The sequence below is a fragment of the Tachyglossus aculeatus genome, chromosome 2 (genome assembly GCF_015852505.1).
Source record: "Tachyglossus aculeatus isolate mTacAcu1 chromosome 2, mTacAcu1.pri, whole genome shotgun sequence".
NCBI classification, from domain to species: domain Eukaryota; kingdom Metazoa; phylum Chordata; class Mammalia; order Monotremata; family Tachyglossidae; genus Tachyglossus; species Tachyglossus aculeatus.
In genome coordinates, this window is record NC_052067.1 from 114,647,127 (window position 1) to 114,670,550 (window position 23,424).

Genomic DNA, 23,424 nt, shown 5'->3' on the forward strand with positions numbered 1-23,424 from the left:
CAATATTTTCAAAGCACAGCTCTGTCCTTTAAATTCAAAGTCATTCCAATTAAGGAATACAGAAAATGTATTTAAATATGTAGGAACACTAAGTTGCACTATAATCATCTTTAAAAAAATCAAAATATGAGAGAACAAATGAGAAATGTTAGTACTAAGCTTAGACATAATCTACAATACATTATTTCATACAGGAAAAATAATGACATTAAAAATCCTAATGTAGTGGCCTTAAAATATTTTTAGTCCAGCCTCCTCTAGAACATACTAAGTACTCTTTATATATGTACATATGTTTGTACATATTTGTTACTCTATTTATTTATTTACTTGTACATATCTATTCTATTTATTTGATTTTGTTAGTATGTTTGGTTTTGTTCTCTGTCTCCCCCTTTTAGACAGTGAGCCCACTGTTGGGTAGGGACTGTCTCTATATGTTGCCAGCTTGTACTTCCCAAGCGCTTAGTACAGTGCTCTGCACACAGTAAGCGCTCAATAAATACGATTGATGATGATGATGATGAAAGAGCTAAAAAAAAAAAGCTGTTAACGGACTGCCGTGACCTACCCAAAATTAGTCATTTTATTGGAACATTATTAGACTGTGAACTCCATGTGGAACAGGAACTGTGTCCAACCTGATTATCTTCCACCTACCCCAATTTTTAATACAGTGCTTTGCAATATAATAAACACTGAATACCACAATTATAACTATTAATAAATACTCTTCCTGGAAGTTACTGAGTAGCATACTCCAATTTTAAAAGCCTGATTTCCTCCAAATTGGCAACGTTTAGTGTTACACACACAAGTTCAAGCCCTTAAAATATAATTTGAACAACAGAAAGTTGTCGTGTCTTTTGATATATGGCTTTTCATAAACAAGGAGCCAAGGGAGAATACTAAAATTCCCACCTTACGTTCTGACCTGAGATGGGGAATGCTGATGACAAAAAAAAAAACCCAAAGGAAACAAAAAAGCAAGCACGCATCTCAAAGCAAAGCAAGAAAAGGATTGCATGATGGGCACAAGCAGAATTTTGCACTGGCAGGTGACATGGGTGCACCCTTCTTTCACATGTTTGGTCTCTCCTAAATCACTGCTCTACATAGATAATTCTGTACTTCAATCCATCAGGCTTTACTGTGTGCTTACTGGGTGCAAAGCACTGTACTATAAGCACTTGGGAGAGTATAACAGGGTTAATAGATACGTTTCCTGCCCACAACATGCTTACAGTTTAGAGGGGGAAGACATTGTTTCAGAGGTCCATTCACAAGCATACGTGTACTCAACATATGAAAAGATTCAGTATTATATAGACCTAAATGGAGAACCAGTGGAGGCAATGAGACGTTTTATTTTTCTTTCCCTTCAAAGTACATATTCTTTTCCAATATACATCCCAGCCTCAAACTTCATTTTTAGTGCCACTACCTTGCTAGCTAAAGGCAAATACAGCCACCTCTAGTTACAAAACTCTTTTCAGAATTCTTTTGTAATAGTGCTAAGTTAATTTGTATTTTTTAAGGCTCTCTCAACTTTGACATAATGCTCTAAACTTTACCCGGGCTTAGGTCTTTCTCTCTCCTCTTTTTCTGATGTATTTTGATAAAAGGAAATAGAGTGATTAAATATAGCTCATCTAAATTTAGCACAGATGGGAGATTTAGCACAGGGCTTTTTTTGCTAAATAAGAGGGAGAGACAACCCTTTGAAAATTAGGCACTTAACGGACACACAAAAATATAATTCAAAATAGTTAACATATATATATATTGTCTGGGCTTTTTAAGCAGGCAACAACATATTTTTACCACTGTTCAATATATATTGCTTTGATTAATTTTTCTGATTTTTCAAATGCTTTAAAGAACTCTAACTATAAAGAATTTATTTTTCTGCCTTGCCCATTAGATTACACACTCCTTGAGAAAAATAACAGAGCAGGAGAAAGGACTATACAGCAGCAGTTGATAATAGCATATAGCAGAATAGAAAAAATATATGTAAATTAAACTGAACTGAGAAATATAGTTAATGCTATAAGCCACAAGATTACATAGCAGGAGAAAGGACAGTACAGCAGCAGTTGATAACAGCATAGCAGAATAGAAAAAAAAATATGTACATTAAACTAAATTGAGATATATAGTTAATGCCATAAGCCACAAGATTACATAGCTGATACCTGCTAAAGATGGTAGTTGGACAAACGTGAGATAGGAAGGTGGAATTTTCATGATCATCAATAATATTTATGTCCACAGGTTAACATACATGGTTTTCATGCAATTTACAATCTAGAGGGGGAGACAGATATTGAAACAATTCACAGGAAATGGCTATTTATGTAAATTAGTATTAGTTTGGGTAGGCCAGCTGATATGTACAGAAATGCTGTGGGTATTAGGGGGATAAAAGCCTAGGAAGAAAATAATTTATTAATTAATCAGGGAAGGTGATTTCCTGGAGAAGTGACTCAGGAAAGCTTTGAAAACGGAGAGCTATGGTCTGGTGGATTTAAAGGAGAAGTGAATTCCAGGACATATGATGGGCATGAGCCAGAGGTCATAGGTCAAGAAGGCATCTCATCCAAGATACCTTCCCTGGCTAACCCCTCACTTCCCCAATTATTCACTTTCTCATCTGTATTGCCTGTGTACTTGGAACTGTACCCTTTAAGCACCTGGATACTCATCCCATCCCTACCCTACAGCACTTATGTACATGTCCTTATACTTCGTGGCTTCCTCTATCTATAATTTCTTTTAATGTCCACCTCCCACAGACTGGTTCCATGAGGGCAGGAATAATAATAATAATAAATATATTATAATAATAATTATTATTATTATTATGGCATTTGTTAAGCGCTTACTTTGTGCAAAGCACTGTTCTAAGTGCTGGGAGGATACAAGGTGATCAGGCTGTCCCACGTGGGGCTCACAGTCTTAATCCTCATTTTACAGATGAGGTAACTGAGGCCCAGGGAAGTTAAGTGACTTGCCCAAAGTCACACAGCTGACAATTGGCGGAGCTCGGATTTGAACCCATGACCTCTGACTTCAAAGCCCATGCTCTTTCCACTGAGCCACACTGCTTCTCCAAGAAGCAGAATTATGTCTACCAACTCTATCACCTCCACATCAAACAAAAAACTCCTCACCATTGACCTCAAAGATCTCTACCACCTTGTTCCCTCCTACCTCACTTTGATACTCTCCTTCTACAACCCAGCCTGTACTCTTCACTTCCGTAATGCTAAGCTTCTTACTGTGTCTTGCTCTCTCCTATCTTGCTGCCGACCCCTAGGCCACATCCTTCCTCTGGCCTCCTCAGATCCAGCAGACAATTACTCTCCCCAAACTTCACAGCCTTATTGAAAGCACATCTCCTCCAAGAGGCCTTCCCAGACTAAGTCCCACTTTTCCTCAGCTTCCACTCCCTTCTGCGTCACCCTGACTTGTTCTTCCCCACCACCCTAACCCCACAGCAGTTATGTACATATCTGTAGTTTATTTACTTGTATTGATGTCTGTTTCCCCATATCTAGACTGTAAGGTCATTGTGGGCAGGGAATTTGTCTGTTTATTCTTGCATTGTACTCTTCCAAGCGCTTAGTATAGTGCTCTGCACACAGTAAATGCTCAATTTAATTAAATGAATGAACTGCATTGTACTCTCCCAAGCACTTAATAATGATAATATTTGTTATGCACTTACTATATGCCAAGCACTTGGCGCTCCACATACAGTAAGAACTCAATAAAAATCAATGGTATTTCCAGAGGGCTTAGGGTGTGCAAAGCAGAGCACACAGTGGACATGAATTGGGTCTACCAACTCTATTGTATTGTACTCTCCCAAGGTCTTAGTACATCATTCCTCACACAGTAAATGATCAACCCTCACTGATTGAATGAAGTGGAATATAATTTACAAGAGATGAAGACAATAATATTCAATCAAAAGGAAGCCTAGTGCATAGAGCACTGGGAATCAGAAGGATCTGGGTTCTAATGCCGCTCTGCCACTTGCCTTTTGGGTGACCTTCATGATGTCAATCTAAGAAAATGAACCAAGTGGACTGTTTGGAATGGTGAAGCCAACTGGAGTATGATGACATATTGGTATTCGATTCATTCAGTTGTATTTACTGAGCACTTACTATGTGTAGAGCATGGTGTTAAGCACTTGGGAGAGTACGGTACAACAATAAACAGACACATTCCCTGGCCACAACAAACTTACAGATTAGAGGGAGAGACAAACATCAATACAAATAAATAAATGACAGATATATACATAAGTGCTGTGCGGCTGAGAGCAGGAAAAAACAAAGGGAACAAGTCAGGGAGTGGGAGAAGAGGAAAGGAAGGACTTACTCTGGGAAGGCTTTTTGGAGGAGGTGTGCCCTTAGTAAAGCTTTACAGGAGGGGGAAGAGTAATTCAGATCTGAGGAGGGAGGGCATTTCAGGCCAGAGCAGGATGTGGGCTAGGGGTCAGCAGCAAGATAGGTGAGAGCAAGACAAAGTGAGAAGGTGAGCATTAGGGAAGCGAAGTGTACAGACTGGATTGTAGAAGAAGAGTATCGAGGTGACATAGGAGGTGTCAAGGTGGTGGTAAGGAGTTTTTGTTTGATGCAGAGGTGGATGGGCAAACACTGGATTGAGTTTTTTGAGAAGTGGGGTGACACGTCCTGAATATTGTTGTTGAAAAATGATCCGGGCAGCAGAATGAAGTATGGACTGGACTGGAGAGAGACAAGAGGTTGGGAGGTCAGCAAGGAGGCTGATGCAGTAGTCCAGGTGGGATATGATGAGTGATTGTATTAACTTGGTAGCAGTTTGGATGGAGAGGAAAGGGCGGATTTTAGCGATGTCGTGAAGGTGGGACCGACAGGATTTAGTGATAGATTGAATGTGTGTTGAATGAGAGAGAGGATTCAATAAATACGATTGAATGAATGAATTCAAGGATAACATCAAGGTTATGGGTTTGTGAGACAGGAAGGATGGTGGTGTCATCTACAAGGAAGACAGGGTGTGAGCGGGAAGATAGGGTGTTCTGTTACTCCAAAGGTCAAACCATTGAGACTTTCAGCAGTTTTAATCCTCCATAAAAGCACAATGCTCCAGGCACTCTGAAGTTTTAAACAACACTATGGGTAGAAAAATTCTAGAAGAACCTCACCCCTATCTGAAAGGCATTGAGAATACACAACATGGATAAAAATCAACAGCACTGAGCAAACCAACAACCCCTGGGAGTTTATCCGACAGCCCATGTATCAGATCGGCCAGAGAAATCTGCTAAACTCCATCATCTCAAGAAAAATACTAGGAAGAAAACATTGAACAAAGCCCACACATTACTACATCTTTTAAATTTTTCAAAATGACTAACTGGTGGTAGGTCAGATAAATTACCTAACAGGGTTGCTGGTCAGAGATACCCGCAGGGACTCCAAACAAGTGACAAGTCTTTCATCTGCAGCTCCTGTTTTGAGTTCATGGATGAATTCCTGTGGTGAGATCTGTCGCTTGCTCTTCAGAGTTCCCTTTAAAACAGAATAATAAGTTACACAGAAACCAGATTCTGATTACATCTAGACTACCTGTCTATCCATCTGCAACTTGACTAATTCCTTAACACACATATCTTCAAATACCAACACAATATTTCAATTCTAACTAGAAAACACTGCATTCACTATCTTTTCAATTTACAAATGAACATTTTTAAGACTTTTTCAGTCTTTCCGTACCCATATTTTTTCTAATTAAGACACGCAAGTATCATCAAAACAGTGGATCTTGTGGCATAGATGTTAAACCATGAAAAAAACCATACGTCCACCATGTTGAAAAGGCCCTAAATTACATGACAAGTTACAAAACATGGAGATGGAGTTCCTATGCAATTCAAGCATCTAATGAAGAGAGAAGGAGGATTTTCTATAGTAGAGGCTATCGTCTCATGGCTATATGGCAATCTCTGGCACTTAAGAACTATTTTCTCAAAATTTATCACAATTTAGGGTAATTTAGTCATTTTTACTCTGCAAATAAATCATAATTCCTGCCAGTACCGGCATATACGGACAGCTTAAATATTCTGGTTAACATATTTTGCTTAAGGAGTCAGTTTACTGCAATGATAAACACATTATAATGTTTAAAATAAAGAGAACATGCTCATTCTGGTGTCCAAAGTAGTGATATATTTTAGTTCCATCCATCACTTTGAAATTCACTAGGTTGTGTATTATGTCTAATCATAAATGCATTGGGATGAATCTCAGCAGCTTATCTCCATTTATTCCAAGACATTAAATTTCTGAGATGCACCCAAAAGGTAAATAAATACAACTTTTCTGTTAAGACTACTTTAAAATAATGCTATGCAAATTATTTCCGGATGAGCGTTATCCTTACTAGTAATCATGTCTTTTCCTTTACGATACTTTAAAAATCACATCAAAATGAACATTTGAATATAAATGTACATTTTCATTCTCATGACAGCATTTTTAGCAATATCATTCAACTTGACAGTTTTACTTACTGTCTTAGAAGCAGTATTAATGTATTGCATCACCATTTCCTTTTTGATACTTAAATCCTTTTCCCGCAAAGGTGCCTTTTTATCTTCATTTAAATTCATATCTTCCTGGAAAACACAATTGAAAGGCCTCATTTTAGAATCAAAGCTGAGCAGCAATTCCACACACGCTATCAATGTGCCTCTAAAATTGCATTTTTTAGAACGATTTAGCTGTAGTTCTGCCTACAGGAGGAAATGGGTTTGATCCCTTTCTTCCTTTAAGCCCCCTCAACCCTACAGTTCTCTGCAAGGTTTATTTGAAAAAGTTTCTCAAACTTAAGAAACTTCCTACAAACTGGCCAACGAGACAGTCTTTACTGAATTAGCCCCTCTAACGACTGATTTCCTTTAAGTGACTCCTTTAAAATACACCCATTTTAAAATAAAGGCCATTTGTACCTATATTTTAATTGAGTAGCCTTTTAAACCAAACCCAAGTTTGAGCAACTCTATCCTTTTATATCCGCAATCAGAAAGGTTACATTATGAACCATAAATAATTTAAAATCACACTCTATTGCTTTCTACATGCGGGTAAAATGAAGTCATCTACCAAGCAAAACTCAAGGCCACAGTTTGTGAATTCCTGGACAAATCCAGATTTCCTCCTAGTTCTTTAACATTGCTACATACCAGATTCTAGGTGGTGGTAGTAGTAGTAGTACTAGTATTTACCAAGCACTTACTGTGTGCAGAGCATTATACTAAGCACTGAGGAAAAACACAAGGGTGAGAGAGTTAGGCCCAGCTCCCAATCTAAAATGACGTGGGGCGGGGGTCCCCTCGGAGGACCAGAGTGCCAATGTCCTGCAGCATCGGGACAGCTCCAGTCTGCGCCGTCTCCCTGGGCCACGGGCCACTCCTTCGACAGTGGCTGACAGCGGGCAAAATTTGGGTATGGATTGTCCACATCTGTGAGTGGATCTAGTGCTCGCCCCATGACACCCAGAGTAGCCTCAGCTGCGCTGGGTGGGGGTGACATCTTGTTTGTGCCAGTGGTGTGCTGCGTGAAGGCTCTCCAAAAAGAAAAAAATGGCATTTCTAAGTGCTTATTTGGTGCCAGGCACTGTTTAAGCACTGGGTATATGAAGATAATCAGGTTGCACACAGTACCTGTCCCACATAGAGCTCACAGCCTTTATCGTCATTGTATGACATAACTGAGGTACACAGAAGTGAAGTGACTTGCCCAAAGCCACACAGCAGACAAGTAGCAGAACCAGGATTAGAACCCACAAACTGACTCCCAGAGCCATGTTCTTTCCATGAGTCATTCATTCATTCAATCATATTTATTGAGCGCTTACTGTGTGCAGAGCACTGTACTAAGCACTTGGGAAGTACAAGTTGGCAACATATAGAGACAGTCCCTACCCAACAGCGGGCTCACAGTCTAGAAGGGGGAGACAGACAACAAAACAAAACATACTAACAAATAAAATAGAATAGTAAATATGTACAAGTGAAAAAGAGTAATAAATCTGTACAAACATATATACAGGTGCTGTAGGGAGGGGAAGGAGGTAGGGCTGGGAGGATGGAGAGGGGGAGAGGAAGGAGGGGACTCAGTCTGGGAAGGCCTCCTGGAGGAGGTGAGCTCTCAGTAGGGCTTTGAAGGGAGGAAGAGAGCTAGCTTGGTGGATGTGTGGAGGGAGGGCATTCCAGGCCAGGGGGAGGATGTGGGCCGGGGGTCAATGGCGGAACAGGCGAGAATGAGGAACAGTGAGGAGGTTAGCGGCAGAGGAGCGGAGGGTGCGGGCTGGGCTGTAGAAGGAAAGAAGGGGGGCGAGGTGATGGAGAGCCCTGAAGCCGAGAGTGAGGAGTTTTTGCCTGATGCGTAGGTTGATTGGTAGCCACTTGAGACTTTTGAGGAGGGGAGTAACATGCCCAGAGCGTTTCTCCACAAAGATGATCTGGGCAGCAGCGTGAAGTATAGATTGAAGTGGGGAGAGGCAAGAGGTTGGGAGATCAGAGAGGAGGCTGATGCAGTAATCCAGTCGGGATAGGATGAGGGATTGAACCAGCAGGGTAGCGGTTTGGATGGAGAGGAAAGGGCGGATCTTGGCAATGTTGCGGAGGTGAGAGCGGCAGTTTTTGGTGACGGATTGGATGTGAGTTGTGAATGAGAGAGCAGAGTCAAGGATGACACCGAGGTTGCGGGCTTGTGAGATGGGAAGGATTGTAGTACTTTCAACAGTGATGGGAAAGTCAGGGAGAGGGCAGGGTTTGGGAGGGAAGATAAGGAGTTCAGTCTTGGACATATTGAGGTTTAGATGGCGGGAGTCCACACAGCTTCTTAAAATGGGTGGCAGAGCTGAGCTTGACAGGGCCTAGTCAAAAGGGCCAAACTGGTCACCTGCCGGCCCCGGGACTAACTTGCCAAGTGTGGAGGTGGGCTTAACATGCGGCAGGAAGGAGGACTACTTCCCATAATGGTCTCCGGGCACTAGGGTAACTAAGGAATTCAGACCTGCCTTAGGTTCATGGAGATATAGTTTCGTGTGATCATGAGCCACCTATGTCAACACGTGCACCTTGGCCCTTGCAGTCCAAATGTCCACATATATGAACACCTTCACCAACTGCATGTGGTGGTTCGAAGCTGTACATGGTGTGCCCAGTTCGGCACCCTGTGAACTGGAAACAGCCCGTCTTCATTGCTGGACACGCGGGAGCCAGGACAGGTAGTGATGGGAAGTAGGATCCAGCCCCTACCCTCGAGGATTACCTGGTGCAAGTCTAGCACTTTGGATGGAGAAGAAATTTAGGGGCAGAGAATCGATAGGCTGGGGCTTTAAGGGGGTGAGGTATTTCTGAGACCAGAAACACTCCGTGACCTCCAGATGCATGAGAAGCAGCGTGGCTCAGTGGATAGATCACGGGCTTTGGAGTCAGAGGTCATGGGTTCGAATCCCGACTCCGCCACATGTCTGCTGTGTGACCTTGGGCAAGTCACTTAACTTCTCTGAGCCTCAGTTACCTCATCTGTAAAATGGGGATTAAGTGTAAGCCCCACGTGGGACAACCTGATCACTTTGTACCCCCCAGCGCTTAGAACAGTGCTTTGCACATAGTAAGCGCTTAACAAATGCCAACATTATTATTATTATTATTATTATTATTATGCATCTGTCCCAAGGTGAACTTGGTGTACCAGCCATCTCAAGTTCAAATGCAATCTCTTGACCACCTGAACCAGCTGGCGGAACTCGAAAGTGAGGGTAGGATGCCGCCCCCACAACCAAAACTGCTAGATTGACAGCCCAAGCTGGGAATACAGAAGGTGTCCCTCGCTCCCGTGCCAATCAAATTAGGTATGGAGGAGGGGGGAGGGCAGAGATTGGATAAACAGGCCAGAAACTGGAATGGCCTAGGGGCACAAGTGATAAATACCTGTCGCCTCTGACCTTCGGGGCCCAGAACACCAAGACATGCAGCAGCAGGAGAAGCAGCTGCTGCTGCAGCGGCAGCCCACATGTCTTTCTCTGCCCAGAAGGCCAGATGCCCGCTCTGCAACCAGAACCAACACACTGAGGCAAGGGCTGCGGGATGGGTGAGTGTCTCGTGGGTGGGACCCAGATGCCCCGCTGCTGATGGGGATCACGAGTGGACTCCTCCCATGTAGGGAGAGCACATGGTGAGAGCTAGCCGCCCACCACATGTGCAGGTAATGGAATGAATTCCTCCCATATGGGAAAGTAAGTGGATTCTTCCCGAGTGGGAAGTGCACATGGGTGAGAGCTAGCCGCCTCACCCATGCGTGATCAACGGATGATTGTGTTCCTCCCATTAGGGAAGCTCGAATATTGCTAATTGATTGCCTTCCTCCTGAAAGGGAAGCTCATTCCACTGCGCCTAAACAACTAAATAATTCAATTCGCCTCGCAGAATAAATTTTATATAATACTCAGGCTTTCCTTCCCCAGCCTCTCTCTCTCTCTCGCCGATTACTGAACGAACCCATCCCCAGACGATGATTGACAGCATCCAACCATCCTGAAGCCTAAAAGCCCTCGCATTTGCCGTAAAGTCTGGGAATACAGACACACACACACACACACCACCACCACCACCACCACCACCACCAGCAGACCCATCTTGTCCCTCTACAATGTCCCCCTTCACTCCACAGAAACTCCTCTCTCCAAGGTCACCAGGAACAACCTCCTCTTCCCCTCACCAAATCTACTTCTATCTGTTCTCACCCTCCTTGTCTCCACTAGGCTTTTGTGGCAGGGAACCTCTCCACCAACTCTGTTATACTGTACGCTCCCTTAGCACTTACTACAGTGCACTGCACATGGTAAATGCTCATTGCCACTGACACTGGGGACCACCCCCTTCTCCTAGAAACACAAACCTTATTCTTTCTGACACAGCTCTCTCCTGGTTCTCTTACCCCTCCATCTAATCCTTCAAAATCTCTTTTACCTTATCTTTCTCTGCCTCCCACCCCTAACTACAGTTGCAGCCCAGACTGGCTCTGGTTGACAAAGCATGAAGTGAGTCACAGGAGTGCAGCTTATATTGCTGTCCATCACCTTTCCTCCCCAAAGGCAGGTGTCCAAGACACTAAAGTGAGCTCAATGCCTGTCTCCCTGAGGTGGCAAAAGGCTGGGAGCTCTCTCAAAAGCCCCAGCCTTGGAGAACCCTTGAGACCATCAGATATTTCCTATGGAAAGGGTAAAGAGGGAGAAGGGCACAGGAAAAGGGGTAACACTTCACGGTACTAAGAGAGGGGAGTAGACCAAGATAACAACCTTGCCCTCCCCTTCCAATCTCCATGATCCCTGAGCCCTGGCCACTCACTTCTTTTTGCCTGCTGCCACCTACACTTCTGGCAACCAAGTCTTTAGAGCAACTTCTTCTTCTTCTTCAAATGCAATCGAGTCATTCGTGACCAAAAGCAACTACGGGAACACACCCTCTTCAGAAAGACTCATCTTCTCTCAAAGTCAATCTGGTATGTATAACCATAGAATTTTCTTGGTAGAGATACAGAAGTGGTTTGCCATTGTCTTCTTCCGTGAAGTAAAAACTTGAATCTCTGCCGTTGTCTTTGATCAATGTTTTAATCACTTGACCATCTGCCTTTGATTTCCCATGCTGCTGCTGCCCAGCACAGGTACATCAACTTTGGGATGTTTTGGCTTAGACCTTTCCATTATGAGTAGCCTTCTAGGGCATAACTCTAAACTTCATCAGCATATGCAAACTCTCCTGCCACTATAAGGCCTCAATTCATAAAAGAGTAAAGCAACTTACAAGATAAGAAATCAAAGAAAAAAGTCTATTCACTTTGCCTTCATACAGCTAGACAACTCAATTAACTTCTCTGTGCCTCAATTACCTCATCTGTAAGATATTCAATCATTCGATCCTATTTATTGAGCCCTTACTATGTGCAGAGCACTGTACTAAGCACTTGGAAAGTACAACTGAGCAATAGAGACAATCCCCACCCACAACAGGCTTCCGGTCTAGGAGGGAGACAGACATCAGTACAAGTAAACAGGCACAAGACATCCTTATCTGATACCCTTCCTTATCTGTGAGAAATGGACTGCATCCTGATTAGCTTAAATCTATCAAAGCACTTAGTACAATGCCTGGCACATAGTAAGCGCTTAACAAAAATCATTTAAATAAAAAAGCCAAAACCCAGTAACTAAATGTGGCTTTGGTAATTCAGAATCCCTACTAAGTAATAATAATAATAATAATGGCATTTATTAAGCGCTTACTATGTGCAAAGCACTGTTCTATGCGCTGAGGAGGTTACAAGGTGATCAGATGAGGTAACCGAGGCCCAGAGAAGTGAAGTGACTTGCCCAAAGTCACACAGCTGACAATTGGTGGAGCTGGGATTCGAACCCATGAACCCATGACTCCAAACCCCGTACTCTCTCCACTGAGCCACACTGCTTCCCCCCGTAGAATATGGTTTCTTCCATTTTCTCATTTCCACGGGGAAATTGACTACAAGATTCACACTCCCACAGCCTACTGTCAGAAGCAAGGCAGAGAAGTATAGAAAGTGTACGTCATAAAACCCAATTAGTTCACCAATACCAAAGCTATCTTCTCATAATTTTCTTCAGTGAAACTCCACTGAGGTGAAGAAAAGGGAACAGTAAAATACCTGAACAGGTCTTCATTGATGAGCCACAATTAGGCAAGCAAAAATGTGGGGAACAAACACTTAAGAACACAGTTAAGTGTAGCTTCAGAAAATCCACTATTAGACTCCAAACTCAAAACAGGAACAGTTTACCACCTGTATGCCCAACGAGCAGAGTGCTCTGCACTGAGAGCTCAATATCGACAGTTGATAAAAATTATGGCAAAAGCTGAATATTGGGAATCAGCAGGAACCTGGCATACTGCAGTCAAATAATGAATGGCTCGTTCCCTTTAGACTATAAGCTCCTTGTGGGAAGGGACCAGGTTTACCAAATCTGTTATATTGTACTCTGTCAAGCATTTAGTACAATGTTCTGCACAGAGTAAGCATTCAAAAGATGCCATTGATTGATCAATTTTTCCAAAGGGAAGCTTCACGGGGATCATGAGACTGAAGGAAAACCAAAATAGCACAGATACAGCAAACATATTAACATGATCCGCATGTGACTCCAGTGACGTAAGGCATTTTTCAGCCACACTGGTCAGATGGAAAAACTCTCCTTTAGTGGAATCATCTTGAACCATGAAAGGCAAAGCTAGACACTTGGGATGTCAAGACCAACTAACGTGCTGTGAAATTTCAGCAGTTAAAAAGCTCCAGGCTAGATCACCCTAAGGTTTCCTGAAGCTTTATAGTTATAATATGATTTTGAGCTACATATTGTGGTTTGGGACTTTCAAGAAAACTAAAGGTGAAGAGCAAGAATCTTCACACCTTTCTAGTTTTACTGCATGAATGCCTTAACATTTTATAAATTACAGCTATTAGGAAAGATTGTGTGTGTGTGTGTGTGTGTGTGTGTGTGTGTGTGTGTGTGTGTGTGTGTGTGCATATATATGTATGTCTATTAGCAGCATGGCATAATAGATAAAGCACGGGCCTGGGTGTCAGAAGGACCTGGGTTCTAATCCTGGCTCTGCCACTTGTCTGCTGTGTGGTCTTGGGCAAGTCACTTAACTTCTCTGTCCCTCAGTTAATTCATCTGTAAAATGGGGATTAAGACTGTGAACCCCATGTAGGATGGGGACTGTTTCAACCTGATCATTTTCTATCTACCTCAGAGCTGATAACAGTGCTTGACACATAGTAAGTGCTTAATAAATACCATCATTATTTTTACTTTTATTGCTTCCCTTCCATCTACCTTACTTCCCCACCCCTGCCAACCTTAATCTCCCTAGCTGCAAAAGATCAAATAAGGAACTTAATTACTCCTTGGTCACAAACTATTACAGATTATTGGCACTAATAATCTGAGAAGCAGCGTGGCACAGTGAAAAGAGCCCGGGCTTTGGAGTCAGAGGTCACGGGTTCAAATTCCAGCTCCGCCAATTGTCAGCTGTGTGACTTTGGGCAAGTCACTTAACTTCTCTGTGCCTCAGTTACCTCATCTGTAAAATGGGGATTAAGACTGTGAGCCCCACGTGGGACAACCTGATCACTTTGTAACCTCCCCAGCGCTTAGAACAGTGCTTTGCACATAGTAAGTGCTTAATAAATGCCATTATTATTATAATAGAGTTCAGACGTTTCAGACACGTAAATTTACCTTAGTACTGTAGAACTGATGAGACTAAGGTGACTGCAGAAGCACATTTAATCAGGTAAAACAGTAATGCAATCTTTACCTGCAAGTCATCACAACCTAATCAAAACAACAAATAGTTGTCTATAAATTCTAGTAAAAAGAGGAAATCACCCATCCTCTAACTGCAGTTTATTTAACCATCTGACTTGGGAAGAAACAGTTCTGACAAAAGATAATAAAAAAAAATGAAGCTAGGCAATATATATTCATGATAAATGAAGTTATTGGTCTCACCAAATGGGTCAAACATGGTATTTAAACATATTACAATAGATTTATCCTTTTAAAGTTATTGTTATTTCACCTATCCATTTGGCTAAAACATTGTTTACCATCCTAAGTCAGTTTCTTAGATGTACAAACTCCCAAAAGGCAAAAATTCAATGCTTTCAAATTTTTTATTTTCACATTTATCTGGCCCTAGAAGGAGCAGCTTAGCATTGATATTATCCCCCTGGCAAACACAACCCCATGAATCAACTTGACAATTGCCTTACACTTCTATACTGTATCTTTCCTTCCTAGTATTTGAGTTGTCCTTTTAAGTTTTTAGCCTCAAGTACCTGTTTTTCAGATTCTGCACTTGAAGAAAAATTGTGACGACTGATGGCCAAGATATATTCCCACAAAGCACAGTTCCATATTATATCACTTTAGAAATTCTTGACACTTAAAAACATATTTTCCAGAAACAAAATTAGTTTCTTACTTGATAATTTACCTGGTATACAGTCCTCTAGACTGTAAGGCTCATTATGGGCAGGGAACATGTCTGCCTATTGTCTTCTATTGTACTCTCCCAAATGCTTAGAACAGTGCTCTGCCCATAGTAACTGCTCAACAAATACGATTGATGTGAAACAAATATAACCACAAAAGTGTCATTATTATAATAATCATGATAGCAGTATTTGTTAAGGGTTTACTATGTGCCAAGTACTGTTCTAAGCACTGAGGCAGATAAGCAGATAGACCAGTCCCTGTCCCACAAGAAGCTCAAATGGGGAAGGAGAACATTATTATTATTATTATATTTATTGAGTGCTTTCTGTATACAAAGCACTGTACTAAGCACTTGGGGGAATATAACGTCAGACACATTCTTTACCCAAAATGAACTCACAGTCTAGAGGGGGAGACAGACGTTAATATAAATAGATACAAAAATATATAAATTACAGATATATATATATACATATGTGCTGTGGGGAACGGAGAGAGGATGAATGAAGGAAAAGTAAGAGCAGCACAGAAGGGAGTGGGAGAAGAGGAGTGGAGAGCTCAGTCAGGGAAGGCATCTGGATGAGATGTGCTTTCAGTAAGGCTTTGAAGTACGGGGGCAATTATCTGTCTGATACGAGGAGGAAGGGCATTCCAGGCCAAAGGGAGGATATGGGCAAGAGGTCGGCAGCGAGACAAACGAGACTGAGGTACAGTGAGAAGGTTAGCACCAGAGGAACAAAGTGTGCAGGCTGGGCCGTAGTAGGAGAGCAGCGAGGTGAAATAGGAGGGGGCAAGGTGGTTAAGTGATTTAAAGCCAATGGTGAGAAGTTTTTGCTTAAAGCAGAGGTGGATGGGCAACCCACTGGAGTTTCCTGAGTGGAGAAACATGGTCTGAGTGTTTCTGAAGGAAAATGATTCAGAGAGCAGAATGGAGTACGGACTGCAGTGGAAAGAGACAGGAAGAGGGGAGGTCAGCAAGGAGGCTACTACAATAATCAAGGCGGGATAAGGTAAGTCCTTACATTAATGTGGTAGCAGTTTGGATGGAGAGGAAGGGGCGGATCTTACTATTGTTGTGAAGGTAGAACTGACAAGAATTGGTGATGGCTTGAATCTGTGAGTGGAACGAGAGAGAGGGGTACAGGATAATACCAAGGTTACGGGCTTATAAGACAGGAAGGATGGTGGTGCCGTCAAGAGTGATGGGAAAGTGAGCAGGACAACAGGGTTTGAGTGGAAAGATAAGAAGTTCAGTTTTAGCCATTCTGAGCATGTATCACATCCCCATTTTTACATACAGAAATTGAGGTACAGAGAAATTACGCGGCTTGCTCAAGTTCACAGAGCAGGTAAGTGGCATTGTTGGGATTAGAAACCAGGTCTCAATGACTCCCTGTGCTCTTTCCATTAGGCCATGCGGCTGGCACTGCATTCTGATATTTTGATATGGGCCAGTTTGATATTGGCCCTTTCTGCATGCAGTACTCTGAACTAAGCAAGATACAGCAGAATTGGCAATCTCCATCTACAAGGAGTTTACAGCCTATGGTTCATATTTTATGAGAAGTCCAGCTTTCCACTTATTTCATGTTTATTCTCCAGCTGAGACTCATATGCATTCTTACCACCCTAATTTTTTACTATATAACTTCAAGGAACTGAGACATTTCAAAAAATAGTTTACCATTCAAAACAATGGACGTGACGACAAAAAAACAAAGGAAAAAGAGTTTCAATTAAGCCTAGAGGAACTAGGTTTTATGTATAATGAATAGTACCTAGAATAATAACAGTGCAAGGGCTTGCTGTTGTGCTGAACTCTCGAGAGCTTAGTTTGGTGCTCTGCTTCCAGTAAGCGGCTCATTGATCGATAACAGCAGCAAGGGCCTGGAGCTTCATTCAGGGCACACAGGTGGTTTTTGTAGTGTCTAGTTTCCAGAAATGTCAGTCAGTCAATCATATTTATTGAGCGCTTAATGTGTGCAGAACACTGCATTCATTCAATCGTATTTATTGAGCGCTTACTGTGTGCACAGCATTATACTAAGCGTTTGGTAGAGTATAATACAAGAATAAACAGAAACATTCCCTGTCCACAACGAGCTAACAGTCTAGAGGGACTGTACTCCACCAAGACACCAGCTGGCCTGGCTCTGTCATCCATCTCTCCATCTTCATCATTATCATCATCAATCGTATTTATTGAGCGCTTACTATGTGCAGAGCACTGTACTAAGCGCTTGGGAAGTACAAGTTGGCAACATATAGAGACAGTCCCTACTCAACAGTGGGCTCATCTTCTCCCACAGATGCCAGACAGGAAGTGCCCTGGACTTCCCCGAGCCCAGGGGGGCTGAATCACCAGAAGCCTAACCCGCAGTCTTTTCGGGGGGCCCAGCCTTGCCAGGGGAAGCAGCGTGGCTCAGTGGAAAGAGCCCGGGCTTTGGAGTCAGAGGTCAGGGGTTCAAATCCCAGCTCCGCCACTTGTCAGCTGTGTGATTTTGGGCAAGTCACTTAACTTCTCTGTGCCTCAGTTCCCTCATCTGTAAAATGGGGATTAAGACTGCGAGCCCCCCGTGGGACAACATGATCACCTTGTAACCTCCCCAGCGCTTAGAACAGTGCTTTGCACATAGTAAGTGCTTAATAAATGCCATCATTATTATTATTATTATTATTATTATTATCAGGAGGCACCAATCCCAGCGAAGGAGGGAAATCTCTCTTTAATTGCCGGCGACTCTCCTAACAGGCGTTCATTACCCACACACCTTAAAATGGGATTTTCTCTTGGCTGCTCGTAATTCCATTTCTGTGGTGGTTCAAATTGCCAGGACCGGCGAGTCCAAGCCAAGAATTTCCATTACTCAGCTTCGGGGTTGTATTTAAAAATCCACCTCTTAGGGCCAGAGCACTCCGTACACGCATATTTACACAAATTAAAACTAAACACTTGGGAGAGTACAATACAACAAAAAACAGATACATTCTTTGCCCACAATGACCTTACAGTATAGATGGGAAGACAGACATTAATATAAATAAATTACAGATATATACATAAGTACTGTGGGACTGAGAGGGGGATTGAATAAAGGGAGCAAGTCAGGGTGAAGCAGAAGGGAGTGGGAGAAGAGGAAAGGGGGGCTTAGGGAAGGCCTCGGAAGAAATGTACTTTCAGTAAGGCTTTAAAGGGTGGGGAGAGTCATTGTCTGTAGGATGTGAGGAGAGAGAGTGTTGTAGGCCAAAGGCAGGCTGGGCAAGAGGTTGGCAGTCAGATGAGATAGAGGTAGAGTGAGAAGGTTGGTATTAGGGGAGAGAAATGTACTGTCTCCAAAACTCATTCATAGGGAGAACTATGGGGCTATTTGAGGATCACTGCTGTGGATTAAAGAGAGAGTTGAGGCCTCTTGAGACAACTTAAGGACATAGGGCTGAACCAGAGGTTCACTCAGCCAGTTATCCTTTGGGGAAATAGGTGCCCAATGGATGTTCCCTTAGCCACTATGCGAATATGTACTGGCATGAAGCTGTGGCTTCGGTGACTTGTCAGCAAGCCTAAATAATAATCAATGATGACACTATTTGTTAAGTGCTTACTATGCACCAAACACTATTCTAAGCACTAGGGTAAACACCAGCTAATCAGTTGGACACAGTTCATGTCCCACATGGGGCTCACCATGGGGCTCACATTCTTAATTCCCATTTTACAGATGAGGTAACGGAGGCACAGAGAACTGAAGTAACTTCCCCAAGGTCACACAGCAGACAAGTTCCAGAGCCGGAATTCAAAACCAAGTCCTCTGACTCTCAGGATCGTGGTCTTTCCATTAGGCTATGCTGCTTCTTTAAAGTAGCTTAGGTGTAGTCCAACCAATTTCAGGAAAACTGGAGTAGCATCTCAGAATTCCTTATTATTCTGAAATCTTCCAAGCTTAGAAAAGGGCAAGTAGAGACCCAAATTCTATCAAGGGTATTTATTGAGTTGAAGAGCCCTGTACTAAGCACTTGGGAGAGTACAATACAAACCCTGCCTACAAGAGGCTTACAAACTAAATGGGGAGTCATACAAAATAAACATGGATAGGGAAAACTGCAGACCGTACATAAGTGCTGTGGGAAAGGTGAATATCAAGTCTTAAGGGCTACAAATCCAAGTAGATAGTGACACAGAGGGGAAGACAGGTAAAGCAAAGTGAGGGCTTAATCAAGGAAAGACTCGAAGTAAATGTGAGTTTAGTGTGTTTAAAAGTCGAGAGAGCAGTGGTCTGTTGGTTATGAAGTGGAATGGAGATCCAATTCCAGGCCAAATTGTAAGGAAAGACAAAACCACATGTAAACTCTTGGCGATAAATACTTAAAAATGCATACCATACCCCATTATCCCTGAAACACATTTTGTGTCCCGTAATACAAAAATTATAAAAACCTATCATTATTTCACAAACTCCGTGCTCTTATTTTGAACATATTCAAATCTTGATTTCCAGATCATGTCTAGGAAGCACATAAAGCAGATATATAGATTCCCAGACAAATTTAGGGTACGGAATCTTGAAAAGAGTACCTAATCATTCAGCTATTGGCTTCAAGCATGCCTAAAGAGATCAGAACGTCACTTAATTGCTCAGCAGACCCATAACATCAGTAATCAGAACTGACCAAATCAATTCAAGTAATAGTCTGATTAGAATTTTAGAGAAGCTAAGGTACAACGGACACCCAAAAAACACAAGATCCATTAGCCTCTTGACATGTCCACCACACAAACTGATCAAGCCTGGAGTAAATCACCTTAATTTACAGTATGTTCACTGAGCAATCCAAAGGCAAAAATTAGGTGTCCATTAGCAAACCATTTAAGATTATATATGGAAGTCTCAACAAATACACTTGTGTACCTATGAAGGGTAGATATGTAATTAGGGCTGACAAGATGACTACCACCTTTATTCAGCCTGTAATTAACCAACATAGTTAAGGAAAGGCAGAAGTATTAACAAGAAGCATAAAACAAACCCAAACAAATAAACCAAGACAGATTGATGATTGATAGTCTTATTTGACTGATGAAATAAGTGAGCATTTGTTAAGCCATATATAAGCTTTGGAATTAGATGAGCTCTTTTTTAATTCAAATTTTCCTTTGAGACTAATAAGACCATCATATGACTTGCATCATTTCCACATAGTGCGTGCTTAATTTCCATCCTTTGCCGGGCCATAGCGCAGTCTGGATGCTTTGTTTTGATTCTTGGAAGAAAGTGGAAGTGCTTTGCCAAATTCAGTAGATGATACCTTTTTTGTTATTTCTTAAACACTTACTATGTGCCAAATACTGTACTAAGCGCTGGGTTGATATACGATAATCAGATTGGACACTGATAATGTCCCACATGGGGCTCGCAGTCTTAATACCTATTTTACAAATAAGATAGCTGAAGCACAGAGAAGTCAAGTGACTTGCCCAAGATCACACAGCAGACAAGTGGCATAGCCAGGATTAGAACCCAGGTCCTTCTGACTCCCATACCCACGCTATACCTGTTCTAAGCCATGCTTCTTCTCTTCTAGAAATAGCTCTCTCCTCTATAATCTCACATTTCCTCCTGCCTCCAGGACATCTCTCTGTTTGGATATCCTGCCAACACCTCAAACTTAACATGAGCAAAACAGCTCCTCACCTTCCCAATCACCGTGAACACCACCGCTAGCCTCCCTGTAGAGAAAGTCAGCAACCTTGCCATTATCTTCAGACTCACCTCTCTCATTCAACCTGCATATTCAGTCTGTCACTAAATCCTATCAGTTCCACCTTCACAACATGTCTAGGATCCACCCTTTCCTCTCCATCTAAACTATCATCCTGATCCAAGCCCACCTTGACTATTAGCCTTCTAGCTGGCCTCCCTGCCTCCAATCTTTCACCCTTCCAGCTCACACTTCACTCTGCTGCCCAATCATTTTTCTAAAAATAAATAAATATAATAAAAATAATCCTGCTCATGTCTCCTTACGTGCCTCCAATGGATGCCCATCCAATCAGCTCTCTCCCCCTCATTCATCCCACTACAGTCCAGCCTGGACACTTCTCGCCTCTAATAATCTACTCACTGTCCCTCATTCTACCTTATCTAATATCAACGACTTACATCCTTCTTCCTGCCTAGACAGCCAGCACTCTCCCCAGTTTCAGAACCCTATTAAAATCATAGTTCAAGAAGCATGCCCTGTCTATTCTTATACCCACCCCACCTCCACAGTAGTCATGCATAAATCCTTACACTCTGCTGCTTCCCCTGTTTTTAATTTTAATGCTCTCTCTCCTACAGACTGTAAGCTACCAACCCTATTGTTTTGTAGTCTCCCAGGCCTTCAGTTCAGTGCTCTGCATACCCGTAAGCACTCAAATACCACTGATTGACTGACTGATTGATTCCACCCCAAACCTTACTAAACCACTCAGAGAATCAGCATGGTCCAGTGGAAAGAACACGGGCCTGGAAAGCAGAGGACTGGGTTCTAATCCCGGCTCCGCCACTGTACCTGCTGTGTGACCTTGGTCAAGTCACTTCACTTATCTGGGCCTCAGTTCCCTCACTGCAAAATTGGGATTCATTATCTGTTCGCCCTCCTACTTTAGACTGTTAGCCCCGTCTGGGACCTGTTGATCTTGTATCTTCCGCAGAACTTACGACGGTGCTTGGCACATCATGAGCACTTAAATACCACAATTATTATTGTTACCATTGTTATTACTTGCATTGGTTGCTACATAGCATCCCGCATAGATCACCAACAGACTGAATAAAAGGGGTTGGCCCAAGGGAAATCAAGAGTGGCCTGGAAGGTGAATGGGCTGAGATTTTAAAGGCGGTTGGGAGAGTGGTTTTTGAGGGCCAAGCCTAAAAATCAATACCAGTTCTCAACCACCTGATTTAGTGCTTTGCACACCAAAGGCAGTCAGTACTGATGACAGAAAAAGAAGAAGAGGGATGGTAAATAGCATTGCCAAGCTCGTTCCAATCCTGTCGAGATCAAACCTCACTTGCTTCTCGGGCAGTTAGCCCATCAATGTTCTGTCTGGGCTGTCTGTGAAGTGCCCAGTCCCGGACTCCGGGGGTGAGGCAGGACACTCATGTCACAGTAGAAGCATACAACCCTAGCCAGAGAACATGTGTGGTACTTCATGATGTACAATTGGTACATGCCTGCCTCTCTGATGAACAATGAGTTGATGGAGAAGCAAGGGACAGGCAAACTTGCAAGAGCCGATTTCATTCCTTGAGGAAGGAGAAAGCTTGTCTGGGACAGGTAGGGAAACCAGTATCTATTAGGACAGAAAAATGAGTAAAGGAAAAAAAAGTGGCATTTTTATAACATCCATTTTCATTTTTTGTTTCCTTGAGGGGAAGAAAGGCAGTTTTGTTTTGCCTTTCCATTGGTCCTTGCAAGAAGTGCATAACAATGACTGCGGCGTTTGTTAAGCGTTTATGTGCTAAACACAGTACTAAGCACTGGAATATACCTAGCACAGGCCAATTAGACACAGTGCCTGTCCCACACAGGGCTCAGAGTCAAAAAGGGAGGGAAAGCAGATATTTCAACCCCATTTTACAGATGAGGAAGTTCGGGCAAAGAGAAGTTAAATGACTTGCCTAAGGTCACAGAGCAGGCAAGTGGTGAAGACAGGATTAAAACCCAGCTCTCAAACTTTCATTCATCCATTAAATCATATTTATTGAGTGCTTATTGTGAGCAAAGCACTGCACTAAGTGCTTAGGAGAATACACTACAACAATAAACAGATACATTCCCTGCCCATAATGAGCTTACTTTCTTACAACCAGCTTGAGTGTCACACTCCACAACAGTTTATGAACAAAGGGCAGGCAGGGCAGTGTCTGATAATAAGGCTCAGAGTCATTCCAATCCCTGGTCCCAAACTGCACCTGCTCCCCCGCCCACCTGTCAAAAGAGTAATTCAGGAGCACAAGAATAATATACAGACTTCAATAGAAGGTAAAAGAATATTCCAACATTGGACAAAGCAGTGACATAATTTTCTCTTCTTAAGAACTCTATAGCAACTAAGAGTAATGTTAAAGTAATCACTTTGACTTGGTAAAAGTAAAACAAGCACTTAAAGATGTAATTTGAAAATTCATCACCTGTTGAAGTTATCCCACAACCGAAAAAAAAAGTTAGTTAATATAAGCCCCTTCCTTCCTCTCCCCCTCGTCCCCCCTCCATCCCCCCATCTTACCTCCTTCCCTTCCCCACAGCACCTGTATATATGTATATATG

The 23,424-nt window shown here is 42.5% G+C and overlaps 1 protein-coding gene across 4 annotated transcripts in view; it reads right to left on the minus strand.

Moving 5' to 3' along the window:
• The window catches only part of DIAPH3 (diaphanous related formin 3), a 322,031-nt gene that overhangs the window by 266,842 nt on the left and 31,765 nt on the right, over positions 1 to 23,424 (minus strand). For all 4 annotated transcript variants that reach the window (XR_005448450.1, XM_038741262.1, XM_038741271.1 and 1 more), the window contains exons 3-4: positions 6,578 to 6,682; positions 5,440 to 5,570 (exon numbers count right to left, since the gene is read on the minus strand). Coding sequence is in view for 3 of the 4 variants with exons in the window: in XM_038741262.1 (XP_038597190.1) it covers positions 5,440 to 5,570; positions 6,578 to 6,682 (236 nt within the window). In the remaining variant the exon portion in view is untranslated. The remainder of the gene's footprint in view (positions 1 to 5,439; positions 5,571 to 6,577; positions 6,683 to 23,424) is intronic.